Source organism: Sapajus apella, unplaced genomic scaffold (genome assembly GCF_009761245.1).
Source record: "Sapajus apella isolate SASKATOON/1434 unplaced genomic scaffold, GSC_monkey_1.0 scaffold982, whole genome shotgun sequence".
NCBI lineage: Eukaryota > Metazoa > Chordata > Mammalia > Primates > Cebidae > Sapajus > Sapajus apella.
Window position 1 is genome coordinate 3,186 of NW_022437908.1, and position 19,229 is coordinate 22,414.

General features: G+C 40.8%; 1 protein-coding gene across 2 annotated transcripts; it reads right to left on the reverse strand.

The window, feature by feature from the left end:
* Positions 1-574: 574 nt before the first annotated feature.
* Positions 575-17,769, reverse strand: LOC116546498 (eukaryotic translation initiation factor 2 subunit 3-like). 2 transcript variants are annotated; one of them, XM_032272739.1, is made up of 8 exons: positions 17,650-17,769; positions 15,634-15,792; positions 14,163-14,297; positions 12,378-12,472; positions 11,345-11,489; positions 7,883-8,052; positions 6,032-6,204; positions 575-2,513 (listed from the first exon to the last, which is right to left on the reverse strand). In XM_032272739.1, the coding sequence occupies exons 1-8, from the start codon at positions 17,702-17,704 to the stop codon at positions 2,450-2,452; spliced, it is 996 nt and encodes a 331-aa protein (XP_032128630.1). In that variant the 5' UTR covers positions 17,705-17,769; the 3' UTR covers positions 575-2,449. The 2 variants fall into 2 exon arrangements, with proteins under 2 accessions (XP_032128630.1, XP_032128631.1); XM_032272740.1 differs by lacking the exon at positions 6,032-6,204.
* Between the last annotated feature and the right edge of the window lie 1,460 nt (positions 17,770-19,229).

A 19,229-nucleotide genomic window follows, 5' to 3' on the forward strand; every position in this document is an offset into this window, starting at 1 on the left:
CCAGCCTGACCAATATGGGTGAAACCCTGTCTCTACTAAAAACACAAAAATTAGCCAGGCATGGTGGCACGCATCTGTTATGTCAGCTACTCAGGAGGCCGAGGCAGGAGAATATCTTGAACCCAGAAGGTGGAAGTTGCAGTGAGCTGAGATCGTGCCACTGCATTCCAGCCTGGGTGACAGAGCGAGATTGTCTCCAAAAAAAAAAAGGGGGGGTTTGTTTTACAAGTGTAGTTATTTGCATACCCTTATTCGAATAAAAGTCACATTGTCTCTGCAAAAACAAGCACACACATGCATCCTCTTTGGAAGTTAGATACAAGAAGGAAAAGTGTAGAGCGCTTTTTAGGTCACCTTGAAAGTCACTTGGATGATGTCATAGCTAGTCTGTCTTCATGCCCCTCATTTCTGTGAGGCTAACTTTACAACTTACTATCACAGAGTTGTATGCAGTATTCTCTTAGAAACAGGGACTCTGGCCAGTGTTGAGCCACTGGTGGCTTCGATTAAGTGGGTAGCAGTGGAAGTGATGAGAACTAAACAGATTTTGAAAATATCTTAACAGTAGAGCCTAGAGGATTTACATAAGCCATGTACTTTCATCAGAAACATTACAGGCACATTCTCAAGCAAGTACATCTCTTGCTAAGAATCACTGCCCTGGTTTCAAGTTCTATGAAAACAGGGTCCATTTTCTTCCTATCTGTATATGCCCATTACACTCAGCACAGTGCTTTAGAAATTTGCTGATAATTCATGTGGATGTCTGAAATTAATTACAATAGATTTCTGGTTTCAAATCTGACATGAGATTGTAATAAATTAGTCTATATTTTAAGTCTTATTCCAAAATTTCTGGTAGAAGTTACTTACAAAACACATGGGGACATGTTAGATATAAAATTAACGTTTGATGTAGAATTGTTTATTTGTGTTCCTCATGCTACAACACAACCTTCAAAGTCAGCCAAGTATGTAACATGAATATGCGTCCTCAAAACATCAACTTAGATAACCCATAGCCAGAGGTTCTCAACTTCTACAATGCAACTTCAACACTCAAAAGAGCACAATATGTTTCAAATCCCATCTCAATGCAAATTTAAGAAAAGGCAAAGCAAACTGTATTATCAGACTATCAAAACTCAGTGAGATTCTGTAATTTAATATACCTACTTGTCAACTCTCTAAATTTCTCCACACTGAGGAGAGTTGTTAAATGCCTGAATTCTACTCCAAGCCAATTAAATCACAATTAAACCAGAATCTCTGTGGGGCATCTTGACTCAGTTATTGCTTTCTAACATCTTTTACTTCTTGGCCTTTTGGAATGTTCAAAAATTAGTAATATTACAGTGTGTGTTATGATCATAACAGTTAGGAAAAAACATAAAATGAAGGCCTAGAAAGATCTTTGTTACTCATCTAGAATTATTTGGTATAACAGTACTTTCCAACAGAGGAAGACTATTGGATTTCAGGCATAAAACAACGCTGAAAAAATGTCAAGCCATCACAGGGAAAGAAAGATAACTTCTGACTCTGGTTTCCTGTGTTTCAGGCCAGGAAGAGCAAGGGAAGAAAAAGATTTGTCCATAGGAACAATTTCTAAAATCTCTAAAGAACAATTTCATTTGAACCCATTAATTTCCTTTTCATGCAAAATTTCAAAGATAAAGCAATATAAAATATGGGGCCAAAGAAAAGGGAGAAGGTCTTCAAGGAGAATCTGTCTCTTTAAGTTTTCATTGGTACAACAGTCCATCAGCTTGGAGCTATTCAAAGAGGAATCATGAAAATGAGTTTCAGTGGTGTATATATATATGTGTGTGTGCGCTACAGCAAAGGCTGGTTGTAGCAAAAATTCATTTCATACTGTATGATATGGGCGGGGCAAAGTGGCTTACGCCTGTAATCCCAGCACTTTGGGAGGCCGAGGTGGGGTGATCACCCTGAGGTCAGGAGAGACCAGCCTGGCCAACATGTCAAAACCCTGTCTCTCCTAAAAATACAAAAATCAGCCAGGTGTGGTGGCACACACCTGTAATCTCAGCTACTTCGAAGGCTGAAGCAGGAGAACTGCTTGAACCTGGAAGGCAGAGGTTGCAGATCAGGCCACCACCCTCCATCCTGGGTGGCAAAGACAGACTCAAAAACAAAACAAAACAAGACACGCAGAACAAACTGCATGATATATAATTGTGACATTATATGGGAATGCTTCTGTCAAAATATAGATTCAATCCAACATTACGCCAACTTTTATATTAATTTCAGTCCCTAAGTTAAGTCTTCATAACCAAAAACATGAGAATAATCTTATAGCTATCTACTAAGGTAACAAACTGTAAATAAATTCCCCAATATTGCTTTGAAAATAAATTCCTTGGTTGTTAAGAGAAATTCCATCTTCCAACTCCATCCAAATGTATTATTTAACTGGTGTTCGTCAGTCATCATCTACTGTTGGCTTGATTGTCACTCCTCTTCTTATCTGACCCCAACCAATTAAACTGCAAAATGAAAATAAAAGAAATCATAAATCTTACATCCATTTCATTGTCATTACCACACAATTGTATGATAAATTTTACCTGCTTATCTTCTAAATTTAAATTTGTTCCCAAAGCCTGCTCCTCCATGAAGAAAGCCCATACTATATTCTTAGATTATTTTTGTTGTTGTTGTTGTGTTTTGAGACAGAGTCTCACTCTGTCACCCAATCTGGAGTGTGGTGGCATGATCTCGGCTTAATGCAACCTCCAGCTCCTGGGTTCAAACGATTCTCGTGCCTCAGCCTCCCGAGTAGCTGGGACTACAGGCATGCATCACCATGCCAGGCTAATTTTTGGGTATTTTTAGTAAAGACAGAGTTTCACCATGTTGACCAGGCTGGTCTCAAACTCCTGGCCTCAAGTGTTCCGCCCGCCTTGGCCTCACAAAGTGCTGGGCTTACAGACATGAGCCACCGTGCCCAGCCTGAAAGTTTAGTGTTTAAATCTATTTTAAAATACACTGGAAGTCATATGTTTGTAATAGAAAAAAAAAAAAAAAAAAAAAAAATATATATATATATATATAATCACACACGAAAGTAAAATCAAAAGGGCATAAATTACCACAAGCAATGATTTACTTAAGAGACAACAAAAATGTAACTTTCTAAATTACAGGGTAATAATTCAGATAAGTCTTCTGGGCAAGTGATGAGACCACCGTGGGTACAGTATCACGAAAGCCTAATAAAGCAAGCAGGGCTGGGTGGGGTGGCTCATGTCTGTAATCCCAACACTTTGAGAGGCTGAGGGGGGAGGATGGCTTGAGGCTGGGAGTTTGAGATCATGCCGGGCAACACAGTGAAACCCAGTGCCTCCAAAAAACAAAAAAAATTAGCTAGTCATAGTGGTGTGAGCCTGCAGTCCTAGCTACTTAAAACACTGAGGCTGCAGTGAGCTATGATCACGCCACTGAACTCCAGCCTGGTCAACAGAGAGACTGTGTCTCAAAAAAATACAAAATAAATAATTAAGGAAGGAGATAGTGAGCAGGGGTGATCTGAATAATTATGGGGACAGTCAGGGCACGAAACAGTCTAATTTAGAAGGTTTATATAAGACAATGCAGAAGGAAAGGTTAAATGGGTTGAAGCAGATTTCTAGTCCGAAGTATCAGAAAGTAGTGAGAAGCATCTAGAAATTATTGAGCATAGCATGATGAAAATATTTTAAGACTAATTTTGATTGAGCTCTTAAGTAATAACAGGCAAACTAGGAGTATTTCACAATAACTGTGAAGTATAAAATGATGGTGGTATGGACTATGATGAGGTGACAAGGAATGGAAAGCAAGGGGCAAACTCACTAACTAACCTGGGAAAGAGCAAAATGTCAGGAGCTACAAATGTGTATGCGCTTCCTGGCCCTATCCTCTCAAAAGACCTAGAAGCAACAGCACCCTAAGAGCAATGGGCATATGTGAACACTCAGCTCTACATTTATAAGAGAAATGGCCAGTTCTAAAACTGGAACAGAGAAAGTACAAGATGAGTCTAGAAGATCTTGTGCCAGAAAATAGGAAATGCTCCCAAAAAAGAAGATGATGAAGAAAGAGCCTGGGCGTGGCAGCTCATGCGAGGTTGGGGGTTCAAGACCACCCTGGCCAACATGGTGAAACCCTGTCTCTACAGAAAATACAAAAATTAGCCGCGCACGGTGGCATGTGCCTATAGTCCTAGCTACTCGGGAGGCTGAGGCAGGAGAACTGCTTAAACCCTGGAGGCAGAGGTTGCAGTGTGCTGAGATCGCGCCACTGCACTCCAGCCTGGGCAACAGAGTGCGACTCCGTCTCAAACAAAAAAAAAAAAAAAAAGAAGAAAAAAATGAGTATATGTCAAAAGAACACAAAGGCCAGCCTGAAGGACGTCCACTGGCCAAACTTTGAACAATGCACATCAAAATATAAAGGAAGACAGTGATGAATCATAACATGTTGAATAGGACTCTATTAATCCATATTACAACTAGATAGGCAAATAAATAATGGCAAAGAACGAATGCCAAATGATAAATGTGGGGTGGTAGAGTTGGGGGAGGATACTGTGACCTGCTGAGGTGCTATGATTTTGTAATTATAGTCAAGTTCGATTCAGGCAAGAATCATCCGTGGATGCTATATCCAGGGGCGTGGGATTCAATGAGCAGCAGGCTATTTGTATCGGCTGAAAAGATCTCCCTACACATTGCTTATTCGTTGCAAGTACAGAAAGTAACTACACAGCAGAGAAGCTGGACAACATCTTTTATAGTCAAAACTAACCTTAACAAAGAGGAGCAGTCAGATGTCATGTACCTCTGGCTGTGATTCCCGGAAAGGAGACTTTGCAGTGTATTTAAGTATTCCAGCCAAGAATATATAACCTGAATCTAATGTTAGGCCTCTGAACCATAAGACAAACCAAAACTGAGGAATATTCTATAAAGTAACTAGCTTGTATTCTTCAGAACTGTTAATGTCAATTAAGACAAAGGCTGGGCCGGGCGCGGTGGCTCACGCCTGTAATCCCAGCACTTTGGGAGGCCGAGGCGGGTGGATCACGAGGTCAAGAGATCGAGACCATCCTGGTCAACATAGTGAAACCCCATCTCTACTAAAAATACAAAAAATCAGCTGGGCATGGTGGCGCATGCCTGTAATCCCAGCTACTCAGGAGGCTGAGGCAGGAGAATTGCCTGAACCTAGGAGGTGGAGGTTGCGGTGAGCCGAGATCGCACCATTGCACTCCAGCCTGGGCAACAAGAGCGAAACTCTGTCTCAAAAAAAAAAAGACAAAGGCTGAAAAAGTTCCAGATTAAAGATCAAAGAGACATGAAATTAAATGCAATGCATGATTCTAAACAGAGGAACATAAACTACATTATTGGGATAAGTAATAAAACTGAAATATGCACCATAGATTTCAGTATTTTACCAATGTTAAATTTCTAAGTGGTTATGTAAGAATATCCTTTTTTGGTGAGAAATACACACTGAAGTATTAAGAGTTCAAGGAGCATAACATATATAGCCTAACCTTCAAATGGTTCAAAAAAACATATATGTAAATAAATGTGTATGTGTGTTTGTCAATCTAGGAAAAGGTTATAGAGGAGTTTTCTGTAAAATTCTTGCAATTTTTCTATTAAGTGTGAAATGATTTCCAAAGTCAATGGAAATATCGAACCCAAATTCATTGGGTTTTGCATAGGTTTGTGTCTAGGAGGAAGAGAAGCCAGTCACAGTATTTGGACTAAAATATGGGACTACAGTGAAGGTTGAAGTATAGTTTTCAAAGTCATCCAAACAAATAGTTAAAACTGAAAGCCCCAATAACTGTTGTCCTCAAGGAAATGTGTGCGCTCATGTATACGCCACCAAGAACTTAAGGAAATTGACTGTGTTTTGTTTTTTTAAAACTTTGTTGTTTTAAATTATTTCTGTATGACAAGACTGTGTCTTTTTTTAAGTAGACAGTGACAAAGACTAACAAACTTACCGCCAGTGTTTTTCAACTCTTCGGCTGAGGGCAATTTTTTCTCCTACCTCTGTGCACACTGGATTGGTCAAAACAATTTTACCCAAATCGGCCTTGACAGCACTAACTCTCCCTCCTGTAGACAGGGACCCTATGTTCACCATGAGTACTTCATTCTTAGACAGCTTTTGCACCTAGAAAAATAAATTGGAATAAAATAAACCCCCAAATCAAGACAATGCTTTCCAAAAATACTAAGAATTTACCAAATACTACTGGAAGTACGTCAATCGTAAAATTAAAAAAAAATTATATAGAAATTTCATTGTAAAGGAATTTAAACTATAGTCTAAAGATGACAAAAGGAAGGTTTATTTGGCACCCACTGAATTTACACAAGATCCACCTTTTAAAAATAAGGTAGTAACCAGAGCAGAGAACCTCTTAAAATTCTGAAGAAGTTACATAGTACAAATGAGGTACAAAATTCCCCAAAGTGGGGAGAGGGGAGGACTATGGCTATATATGAGTTAATATAAGCTAATATTATGGCTATAATAATAATATGGCCATATATATAAGAGTTAATATGGGCCAGGCGCAGTGGCTCACGCCTGTAATCCCAGCACTTTGGGAGGTTGAGGCAGACAGATTGCTTGAGGTCAGGAATTCGAGACTAGCCTGACCAACATGGCAAAACCCCGTTTCTACCAAAAATATAAAAAAATTAGCCGGGTGTGGTGGTGCACTCCTGTAATCTTGGCTACTTAGGAGGCTGAGGCAGGAGAACTGCTCGAACCCGGGAGGTGGAGGCTGCAGTGAGCCGAGATTGTGCCACTGCTCTCCAGCCTGGGTGACAGAGCGAGACTCCATCTCCAATAAATGAATGAATGAATGCTACAGTGAAATTTGCTGGGATAGGGTGTTGCCACATTCAAATGTTGACAAATATCAGCAAGTTTCTCTCTCAGAAAGTATTACCAGTTTGTACTTTCTCAAAAAGCATGATTGCTTATTTTCCAAAATCTTTGCCAACACTAGGTGTCAGCAATTTCCCATCTCTGTCAGCCTAATGTGGGACATTGAGATCGGCCTGGGTAACACAGCAAAACTCCATCTCTACAAAAAGTACAAAATTAGCCAGGCATGGTGGCCCGTGCCTGTAGTCCCAGCTACTCAGGAGGTTAAGGTGGGAGGATGCCTTGAGCCGGGAGATCGAGGCTGCTGTGAGTCGAGATCGCACCACTGCACTCCAGCCTGGGCAACAGAACAAGACTCTGTCTCAAAATAAACAACAACAACAAAATCATATGGATATTAGGAATGTCATTTCTTTGTCATACATGGCAAAAACTTTTCTGTTTCATAGGTTTCTTTTTTAAACTGACTGCCATATAGAAGTTCTCAATTTTGGCCGGGCACAGTGGCTCATGCCTGTAATCCCAGCACTTTGGGAGGCCCAGGCGGACGAATCACTTTAGGTAAGGAGTTCAAGACCAGCCCAGCCCACATATAGTGAAAACCCATCTCTACTAAGAAATAAAAAAAATAGCTGGGCGTGGTGGTGCACGCTTGTAGTTCCAGTTTTCCCTTATTTGGGAAACCAAGGCAGGAGAATCACTTGAACCCAGGAGGCAGAGGTTGCCATGAGCTGAGATCACACCACTGCACTCCAGCCTGGGCAACTGAGCAAGACTCCCTCTCAAAAAAAAAAATTTTAAAAAGTAGTTCTCAATTTCACGGAAGTCAAATTTATTTACCTTTTGTTTTTTTTCTAAATTTCATGTTAACTATAAAAGAATAAAGCTCAAAACTAGTTTAACACCCCCCTTTGTCACGTTTTTAGAAACAGGAATTATAAAAAGCATTTACCTTTGCTGCTTTCTTGTCTCCTTCAGTGCGTACACCTAGAAGCCGTCTAAGCAGGAAATAGGAAATTTCCAATTCTGTGAATATCTCAGGTAAGGCTCCGACTGCACCAAGTACCTGCCCCACCATTCTGTCAGCCCGGCACAAAGTGGGGTCAATTTTTGTTCCAACTCCTAATATAAAAATAAGATGTATATAGCTCAATGTTTTATTTCCTAAAACACCTATAAAGTGAATTAGTTGGCCAGGCACGGTGGCTCACGCCTGTAACCCCAGCACTTTGGGAGGCCGAGGTGGATGGATTGCCGGAGGTCAGGAGTTCGAGACCAACCTGAGCAACACGGTGAAACCCCGTCTCTACTAAAATACAAAAAATTAGCTGGGCGTGGTGGCATGTGCCTGTATTCCCAGATACTCCGGAGGCCAAGGTAGGAGAATCACTCGAACCCAGGAGGCGGAGGTTGCAGTGAGCTAAGTTCACACCACTGCACTCCAGCCTGGGTGACAAAGTGAGTCTCAAAAAATTTTTTTAAAAAGTGAATTAGTTACCCCAAAGCCAAATAAGCACAACATGTACCTATATAATTTAATACATACTTTTATTTTCATACTCATATAATAGCTATATAGGCATAAAAATACTTGTTTTATCTAGACAAATGGATATGTACACTCATGAGATGACTGGGCAAATGAGAATAGAAACATTCTCTTGATTTAAATTCTAAACAAAGGGTTTAGAAACCTGGTTTTCTAGGAATGATGGCTTGGCTGAAAACTTAATGCAGGAGATGGTACTTGGTCTGGAAAACAATAAAAATAAATTCTAAACAAAGGACAAACAGAGATAATAACTGAACTCAAAATATCCTTAACAAAGACTGGAAAAAATAGAAAATTCATAATGAGAAGTTTGCAGAATATTTGCATGCCACTTCTCCCCTGGAAGACTGATCGAAAAGACAGCTTAAAGACTACATATGGGCCAGGCCAGGCGCGGTAGTTCACGCCTATAATCCCAGCACTTTAGGAGGCCCAGGTGGGCAGATCACCTGAGGTCAGGAGTTTGAGACCAGCCTGGTCAACACAGTGAAACCCAACCTCTACTAAAAATACAAAAAGTAGCTAGGTGTGGTGGCAGGTATCTGTAATCCCTGTTACTTGAGAGGCTGAGGCAGGAGAATCACTTGAACCCAGGAGGCAGAGGTTGCAGTGAGCTGAGATCGCAGCTGGGGCGACAGAGTGAGACTGCCTCAAAAAACAAAACAAAACAAAAACAAAAAACCACATAAGATTCCTGGGATTCACTTCAAAATATTCCAGCTGTGTCTTTAGGGGAGTGGAGGAAAGAAGACATATAGAGCAAGATTAGGAAAACTTTTTTTTTTTTTTTTTGAGACAGTCTCTCTCTCTTGCCCAGGCTGGAAAACAGTGGTGCAATCTCGGCTCACTGCAACCTCTGCCTCCTGAGTTCAAGCGATTCTCCTACCTTAGCCTCCCGAGTAGCTAGGATTACATGCATGTGCCACCACACCTAATTTTTGTATTTTTATTAGGGACAGTATTTCACCATGTTGGCGAGGCTGGTCTTGAATTCCTGACCTCAGGTGATCTGCCCACCTCGGCCTCCCAAAGTCCTGGGAATACAAGTGCGAGCCACTGCGCCCAGTCAAGATTGGTAAATCATTAATAATTGCTGAAGCTGAGTGATGGCTACATGGGGGTTATCATTACAGCATTCTCTCCTATGTTTAAAGAGCTCCTTAGGCCAAGTGTGCTGGCTCACACCTGTAATCCCAACACTTGGAGAGGCCAAAGAGGGCGGATCACTTAAAACCAGGAGTTTGAGACCAGCCTGGCCAACATGGAGAAACTCCGTCTCTACTAAAAATACAAAAATTAGTTGGCCATGATGGTATGTGCCTGTAGTTCCAGCTACTCCGGAGGCTGAGGTACAAGAATTAACTGAACCCAGGAGGCGAAGGTTGCAGTGAGCCAAGATCACACCACTGCACTCCAGTCTGGGTGACAGAGTGAGACTCTGCCTCAAAAAAAACAAATTTTAAAATTTCCTTAAGTTAAATTTTAAGTTTCCAAATTTCCCTTGATTACCACACACATGCACACAAAGGATAAAATGATAGACGGGACTATAGGCACACATCACCAAATCCAGCTAATTTTACTATTTTATTGGAGAAATGGCATCTTACTGTTACCCAGCCTGGTCTCAAGTGATCCACCCAAGTTGGCCTCCCAAAGTATTGGGATTACAGGCGTGAGCCACCACGCCCAGCCTCTTTTTTCCTTTTGAGACAGGGTCCCTTGTCGCCCAGGCAGGAGTGCAGTGGCACGATCTTGGCTTTCTGCAGCGTCCACCTCTGGGCTCAAGCAATCCTCCCACCTCAGCCTCCTAAGTAGCTGGGACTACAGGCATTTGCCGCCACACCCAGCTGATTTTTGTATAGACAGGGTTTCACCATGTTGCCCAGGCTGGTCTCGAACTCCTGAGCTCAAGCGATCCACCCACCTCAGCCTCCCAAAGTGCTGGGATCACAGGTGTGAGCCACTGCACCCAGCCAATCTGATAAACTGTTTTTCGTGTCTTTTTTTAATTTCCTCTTTACAGTTTTTAACCAAAAACACAACTTGTTAGGTGAAGAATAAACTTTCTTCACCAAACATTTTCTTCTTTAATCTAAAGGTACAATACCCCTTTTAATTCTCACTTAATCTTTCAGTTTTGGGGGTATTTAGTAATAAACTAAGTTGTAAGGGACTATTGCAAAATATACATAAAAGCAACCATGGCCGGGCACGGTTGTTCACACCTATAATCCTAGCACTCTCTGAGAGGCCGAGGCAGGGGAGGTGCCTGAGCTCAGGAGTTTTGAGACCATCCTGGGCAACACAGTGAAACCCCATCTCTATTAAAATACAAAAAATTAGCTGGGCGTGGCCACATGTGCCTGTAGTCTCAGATACTTGGGAGGCTGAGGCAGGAGAACTGCTTGAACCCAGGAGGCAGAGGTTGCAGTGAGCTGAGATTGCGCCCCTGCACTCTAACATGGGTGACACAGCAAGACTCCATCTCACCCCCACGCCCCAAAAAAGGGGAACTATTATCTACCAAAAAACTGTGTAAACAAAAATGTTAAGTGTAGGTAAGTATCTTAAATGATAAGTCATCAAACTTATTTTTTTGTATTGCTAAAAAGGAGTTACTCTATATCTGACCAAAATGTATCCTTTGTGTTTAAAAATAATTTTTATTAACTCATGAAGTCATCTTATAACCTAAAACAAGAGCTTAACCACATGGGGGAACATGACTGTTCCCCCACCCCACTCTATTATTAAAATAGCCAATTAAAAAACTATAATATGCCCCTTTTGGTAATCCACCTCCCACGAAAAGTACCACAAATAGTCACAAATTAGAAGAGATGAGAAGAAAATCTTTACCAATAAGACCGCCTGGAGCAGCATATTGCAGATCATTATGCTCCGCAAAAAGTGATACAATTTTGGAAAAGATTGGTTTACACATGAGTTTTCCTTCACTATCCTTGGAAACAATACCAGGTCTTACTTCTATCTCCTGGCCCACCTGTAAACATATAATTAGTAATTAAAATTATTGTGTTACAGCAAAATTATCACTTACCTATCAAAGTTCCATCAGGGGCCGGGCGTGGTGGCTCACGCCTGTAATGCCAGCATTTTGGGATGCCAAGGCGGGTGGATCACCTGAGGTCAGGAGTTCAAGACCAGCCTGGCCAACATGGTGAAACCCCATCTCTAACAAAAAAAATTAGCTGGGCAAGGTGGCGAGTGCCCGTAGTCCCAGCTACTCAGGAGGCTGTGGCAGCAGAATCGCCTGAACTAGGAGGCAGAGGTTGCAGTGAGCCGAGATGGTGCCACTGCACTCCAGCCTGGGTGACAGAGAGAGACTGTGTCTCAAAAAAACAACCTAAAGAAAGAAAAGAAAATGCAGTGTATACACACAGACACACACACACAGACACACACACAGACACACACACAGACACACACACACACACACACACACACACACACAGAGAGAGAGAGAAGAATATTATTCAGCCACAAAAAAAAATAACCAAAGAAATTCTGCCATTTGCAGCAACTTATCTAGAACTGGAGGCCATTGTGTTAACTGAAATAAGCTAGGCATAGAAAGACAAATATCACACATTCTCACTCATGTGTATATGCAGGGGTTAAAAAGGTGGATCTCATAAAGGTAGAGAATGGATTGGTGGCTATCAGAGGCCCAGAAGAGTGAGGGGAATAGAGTTTGAAGAGGGAACCAAAGAATATTAAAAAAAGAAACTCTGTATCAAATACCGGAAACCATGGAAAATTTTTTTCTTCAATTTGGATCATCAATACTTTTTTTCCTGATTAAGACAAAGGTAAAACAAACAACAAAAGCAAAACAAAACAAAATCACAACAATCAAAACCCAGTTTACCTTTAATACTCCTTTTAGGATACTACCACCAGCTACACCCCCCTTAAGGTCATCAACTTCACAGCCAGGTTTGTTGACATCAAAAGATCTAATAACTAAAAGAAAATAAAACAAATTAAAGCCAGTTGTGTTAATTTTAACTTTAGAAGAAATATTATTTTCCATGTTAACTTTTCTAAAACAGTGGCAATACAAGATTTATACTAAAGGGGTGACTTTCTAAAAAAAATCTATTATTACTCCAATGCTTATGCAGCCTCACTTATGATGGGAAAAATGAAAATAAGTTTATTAACAAGTGGCATACATATAGTATACCAGTATTACAGAGTATCACGCAGCTATTAATGTTAGAGCTATATGTAACGATCTGGAGAAATAACCCTCATATACTGTTAAGAATAATTATAAAAACTACATGCATAACATAATCCCACTTCCACACACACACAAAAAAAAATAATGTCTGTATATGGATTTTTTTTCCCCTCTATCACAGAGGCTGGAATGCAGTTCTGCATTCTACAATCATAGCTCACTGCAACCTCAAACTCCTGGGCTCAAGTAATCTTCCTGCTCCAGCCTACTGAGTAGCTGGGACTACAGGTAGATACCAACGTACCCAGCTATAATATTTTAGTTTTTGTAGAGACGGGGTCTTCCTTTGATGCCCAGGACGGTCCCAAAATCCTAGCCTCAAGCAATCCTCCCACCTCAGCCTCAGCATCCCAAAGTGTTGGGATTACAGGTGCAAGTCACCATGCCCAGCCTGTGTATATGTTTATACATGATGATATGACCAAAGAGAAAAGTGTGTGAATAATGGACACCAAATGTTAACTTTGCTTACTTTAGGGCTAAGGAACTAGAACTTGAAAACAGAGAGATTATGAACATTTTCTTTATATACCTCTATATTATATGACTCCTGTAAGAACAATTCAGCTTTATAACTACAAAACAGCACTAGGACTACATGACCTGCACTTAAGTCACTTCAGAGAATATTTCCTACTAAACACCAGGAGCCCGGATGAAGGCCCAGACAAGCTCAAATGTCTGTTTCGAGAAGGCTTCTACATTCCTGGATAAGAACCACAATCTTAGGTGATCAAATTATACCAGTATCAGTTTTTTTCTAATGGAACAATAAAATCATCTGTATAACGTTTTAGTCAGGAAGATCTAACACCCTGACTAAAACCTTATGATTCCATAGAGAATACTGTATTATTCCATCTTGATCACATACCATGTATTGAGCACAGAAAGGTTAACAGTTGTTTTTGTTTTTTTGAGATGCAGTTTTGCTCTTGTTGACCAGGTTGGCGTGCAGTGGTGCAATCTTGGCTCACTGCAACCTCCGCCTCTTGAGTTCAAGCAATTCTCCTGCCTCAGCCTCCTGAGTAGCTGGGATTACAGGCACGCACCACCATGCCCAGCTAATTTTTTGTATTTTTAGTAGAGACAGGATTTCACCATGTTGGTCCGGCTGGTCTCGAACTCCTGACCTCAGGTGATCCACCCACCTCAGCCTCTCAAAGTGCTGGGATTATAGGCACCAGGCCGAGGTTAACAGTTTTTATTGTGTTCAAGACTCTGTCCTTCATCCAGTAATACAATCTAGTACTGCCAACACAATCTCAGAATTAATTGATTTAAAAAAAAAAACTGTATGAATCATCACCTCTGCAGAAAGAGGAAATATTAATAAACACCCTTAAAGAGGACTCACCAATGTGGAAAAGATCAGATTAAGAGTTAATGGTAAATCCAATCACTTACCAATAAGGCGGGGCTCTGAAGTAAAGTCTCTTGGGGGTACTGGAATTTTCTTTACTATGTACTCACAAACAACTTCAATATTGTATTTCAGCTGAGCCGAAATTGGAATAATGGGAGCTCCCTCTGCTACTGTACCTATTATGACAAAATTCAGAAAGATCAAAATTCTACAGTTTTATAAAATTTATTCTATGTATGTTATATAAAACAATTAAGATTACTATAATACAATAGATGCCTAAACCCCATACAAATGTCAGCAACAAGTGCAAGGTGGATAATGCTGTTCAGAAAATTGGCAATATTCTATGTTTGTTTTTACTCCTGAAAATGAATACTATTCCCTTTAAGGGAACATTTGTTAAATTATATTAATAGACATACTCAATATTAGTACAATGATAAACCTGTTCACATAAAGAAAATACTAACATTCCTGGGAAAGAGCACTCTACTAGTTGAAAAGATTTCTAACATGTAATTAATCTCCCAATAAATGTCAAGATAAAATTACAGACTCTGATAATCAAAGACTGCTGGCACAAATAATTTTAATTTAATTTCTTTTTTTTTCCTTTGAGACAGGGTCCCGCTCTTTTGCCCAGGCTGGAGTGCAGTGGCACAATCACGGCTTGTTGCAACCTCCACTTCCCAGGCTCAAGCAATCCTTACACATCAGCCTCCTACGCAGTAGCTGGGAACACAGGTGTGTGCCACCAATCCCGGCTAATTTTTTGTAGTTTTTGTAGAGACGGAGTTTTACCATGTGGCCCACGTTGGTCTTGAACCCCTGGACTCAAGCGATCCGCCCGCCTCGGCCTCCCAAAGTGTTGGCATTACAAGTGTGAGCTACCATGCCCAGCCATATATATTTGCTCCGTATTACTTATATGTCAAACAAGCTAGTCAAAGAAATAGACCAAACACAATTAGACTTTAATTAAAATCGCGTATTACTTTTCGTGATGACAGAACTGAGTTCACAAGAAATTAACCTTTCTAACAAGAAAAACAAGACTAAGAGGGAAAATGTCAACAATAAGATATATGATATCTCTATGCTATTAGAGAAAGGGACATTATAGAGATTAAATAAATCACTGTCCTTCCAAATCTGAAAGTAGCTGTTCAGTAACAAATACTGTAAGACAAATTTTTTTAGATTATGTTACTCATTTTACTATTACTGACATTTATTTTTTAAAAATCTGACTGATAAAGTTTCCAGAATACAACCCCAGTTCTAACTTGCTGCCAGCAAAAATATACTTTAGTATATTAAATTCAGAAACATAGATTTTATTAGTTATATCAGGTTGCTAACAAGCAGTAGGTAGAGTGCTAAGGCTTAAGACTCATAAGTTTACCGTGTTTTAGGTAATATACATTACAAGTTAATTTAACATCTAGTATCCAGAGTAAATGCCCCTCAAAGTGATTCATAGATTTATTACATATTATGGCTTCTTACCTTGGACAAAAGCAAGAATCTGCTCGTATTGTTCTTTAGCCTGACTTTCTTTTACCAAATCAATTTTATTTTGTAGAATCAAAATATGCTTCAGTTTCATGATTTCTATAGCAGCTAGGTGTTCAGATGTCTGAGGCTGAGGGCAAGATTCATTACCAGCTAGTTGATGAAGAATAAAAAAGATCTATTTAAGAATAGCTGGAAATACCCAGAACAAGCAGACAAATCCATAAAGAGAGAAAGTAGATTATAGGTTGCTAGGGGGTGGGGGAGGGAAACATGGGGACTGATGCTTCACGAGCATGGGGTTTTCTTTTGTGGTGATACAAACGTTCTAGAACTAGATAGTGGTGACACTACAACCACTATGTTGTACAAAATTGTGAATGCACTTAATGCCACTAAGCTGTACACTTTAAATACATAAAATGGTACATTTTATGAGTCTCTTTTGCCACCCACACCCCCCCACTGCCCAAAAAAGTCTGGCATCTAATAAAGGAGACTTTTGAAATGTTCTAGCTGTACTCAAGGTAACAGTCCTAGATATTATTGCCAGGCATCCACCTTTTGGCCCAGCTTCACCCTGTTGCCTGCATTCACTGGAACCTCCCAGCTGTCTGGCCCCCAACCCTGGTCCTAAGCAAGAAGCTTAAAATCAGTAAGTTTGGCTTCTCAGGGTCTGCCCTCAGCTTTTGTTCAGGTATAAGGTAAAGCCCTCTAGCTCTATCCAGTCTTGGAAATGCTCTGGCCCAACCAACTTCCTGAGAGGTAGACAGTAATTAAGAAGAAAAAGCACTTAATACTATCTAAGAATTTTAACTAATTAATCAGAGGCTACTCTTCAACCAAGAGGGAAGAATGCGACTGTGAAGATAACAGTGTATTATAAACAGGCATGTTTGGTTGAGCACTCTAATGATCAGCCTCCTCAAGTTGTGATGTTCAAGTGTCCTGACTATATTCACGTGGCATGCTTTAAAAAAAATTTTTTTTTTTTGACACTGAGTCTCACTCTGTCTCTGTCACCCAGGCTGGAGTGCAGTGGCCTCATCTCTGCTCACTGCAACCTCTGCCACCTGGGTTCAAGTGATTCTTCTGCCTCAGTCTCCTTAGTAGCTGGGATTACAGGCGTGCCCCACCACGCCCAGCTAATTTTTGTATTTTTAGTAGAGACAGGGTTTCACCATGTTGGCTAGACTGGTCTGGAACTCCTGGCTCTAGGATTACAGGCATGAGCCACCATGCCCAGTTGCTTTGAGACAGAGTCTCCCTCTTGCTGCCCAGGGTAGAGTGCAATGGTGCCATCGTGGCTCACGGCAACCTCCTCCTCCTGGGTTCAAGTGATTCTCCTGCCTCAGCCTCCCGAGTAGCTTGGATTACAGGTGTGCACCACCATGCCTGGCTAATTTTGTATTTTTAGTAGAGACGGGGTTTCACCATGTTGGCCAGGCTGGTCTGGAACTCCTGACCTTAGATGATCCGCCTGTCTCGGCCTCCCAAAGTGCTGGGATTACAGGCCTGAGCCACCTTGCCTGGTGCTTTTAATGAAATCTCTCAATAGCTTACACAGGAAACAAAGCATATACTATCCTTGAAAACTCCACTTATTACTAGACTTCAGCACTTATTACGAATGGTATTTGTATCTTAAATACATCTACAGTAGACAGTTCACAGACACACACACACACACACAACACAAATAGTTTTACACATACATTTAGAACTAAATAAATCACCTCACATGATTTCAATGAGAAAAATGAACCAATGACTTTCTTTTTCTCAGATGCTACCACAAGAATTCTCACAAGCCATCAGCCCCAAGTCTATCTTTTCGAGTATTTTGTGATAGCTGGTAGGTAGGAAAGTCATCCTGGAGGACATGTTAGTTCCCATTCGTGTCAGCCATAGGTAATAGATATGGTCCTTAAAGGCCTTAGTTCCCCTTTAAATACTTCATCTCGAATTTGTTCCACATTCTTTTGTACAGACCAATTGTGAGGTATTTACCTATCAACAGAAGAGCTGCATCCATCACCGCTGCACCATTCAGCATAGTAGCCATCAAAATATCGTGGCCCGGACAGTCAACAAAGGAAACATGTCTAACAATTAAGAAATAACAATCAGTTTTAATATGAATTACTACTTAAACATGCTATAGATTTCTTAAAGTTAAATCAACTTAGGAAATAATCTTATCGCTATAAAATTAGTACAGGGCTTGGTGTTTCTAGAACTTAGAAGTAAGTTCACCAGCTGAGATTAAAACCACTACAGATTACAAAGCAAATTCAATTAGTTATGTGCAGAACGGAAGATAAAGAAACCCCCAAATCCAATCAAAGTGAATACGGTATAGAATAATGGTGCAGAGTATATACTGAGAATCTCATTGATTTGAAAGCTAAAACTTATAATGACTTATAAAAACCATGTTAAATCTGAAAAAACAATTTTCTGTCTGGGCAAGGTGGCTCACATCTGTAATCCCAGCACTTTGGGAGGCGGAGGCAGGTGGATCACCTGGGGTCAGAAGTTTGAGACCTGCCTGACCAACATGATAAAACTCCATCTCTATTAAAAATACAAAATCAGCCGTGTGTAGTAGCACATGCCTGTAATCCCAGCTACTCAGGAGGCTGAGGCAGAAGAATCACTTGAACCCAGGAGGTGGAGGTTGCAGTAAGCCAAGATCACGCCATTGCACTCCAGCCTGGGCAACAAGAGTTAAAACTCTATCTCAAAAAAAAAAAAAAAAAAAAAATTTCCAAAAATAGCTCTAGCACCTTGAAAAACTAGACTTGCCCATTTGAAGTAGAGATGGCAGCACTTTTTTAAAGCACAACTATGGTATTCAATTCAGAGCCACAATTTTTTTTTTTAATTGTATGCTCACACTGTCATGATCTAAAAGAGGGGTCAGCCCTTAGGCCAACTCTGGCCCACCACCACACCTATTTACACACATATTGTCTACATCTGCTTCTGTAATAGAAGAACAGAAACAACAGAAACTCTATGGCCTGCAAAGCTGAAAACATTTACTATCTGGCCCTTCATGGAAAAAGTTTGCTGATCCGCTATTAATGGCCAGGACTACAGTGAGGCAAAATGCAAACTTTAAGAGAACGCCAAAAAAACTCAGTCAAGGTAAATGGCCAGGCACAGAGGCTCATGCCTGTAATCCCAACACTTTGGGAGGCTGAGGCAGGTGGATCACTTGAGGCCAGGAGTTCAAGACCAGCCTGGCCAACATGGTGAAAGCCCACCTCTACTAAAAATATAAAAACTAGGCTGGGCACGATGCTCACACCTGTAATCCCTGCACTTTGGGAGGCTGAGGCAGGCAGATCATGAGGTCAGGAGATCGAGACCATCCTGCCCAACATGGTAAAAACTCCATCTCTACTAAAAATACAAAAATTAGCTGGGCACAGTGGTGCGTGCCTGTAACCCCAGCCACTCAGGAGGCTGAGGCAGGAGAACTGCTTGAACCAGGGAGTCAGAGGTTGCAGTGAGCCCAGATCATGCCACTGCACTCCAGCCTGGGTGACAGAGCAAGACTGTCTCAAAAACCAACCAACAAA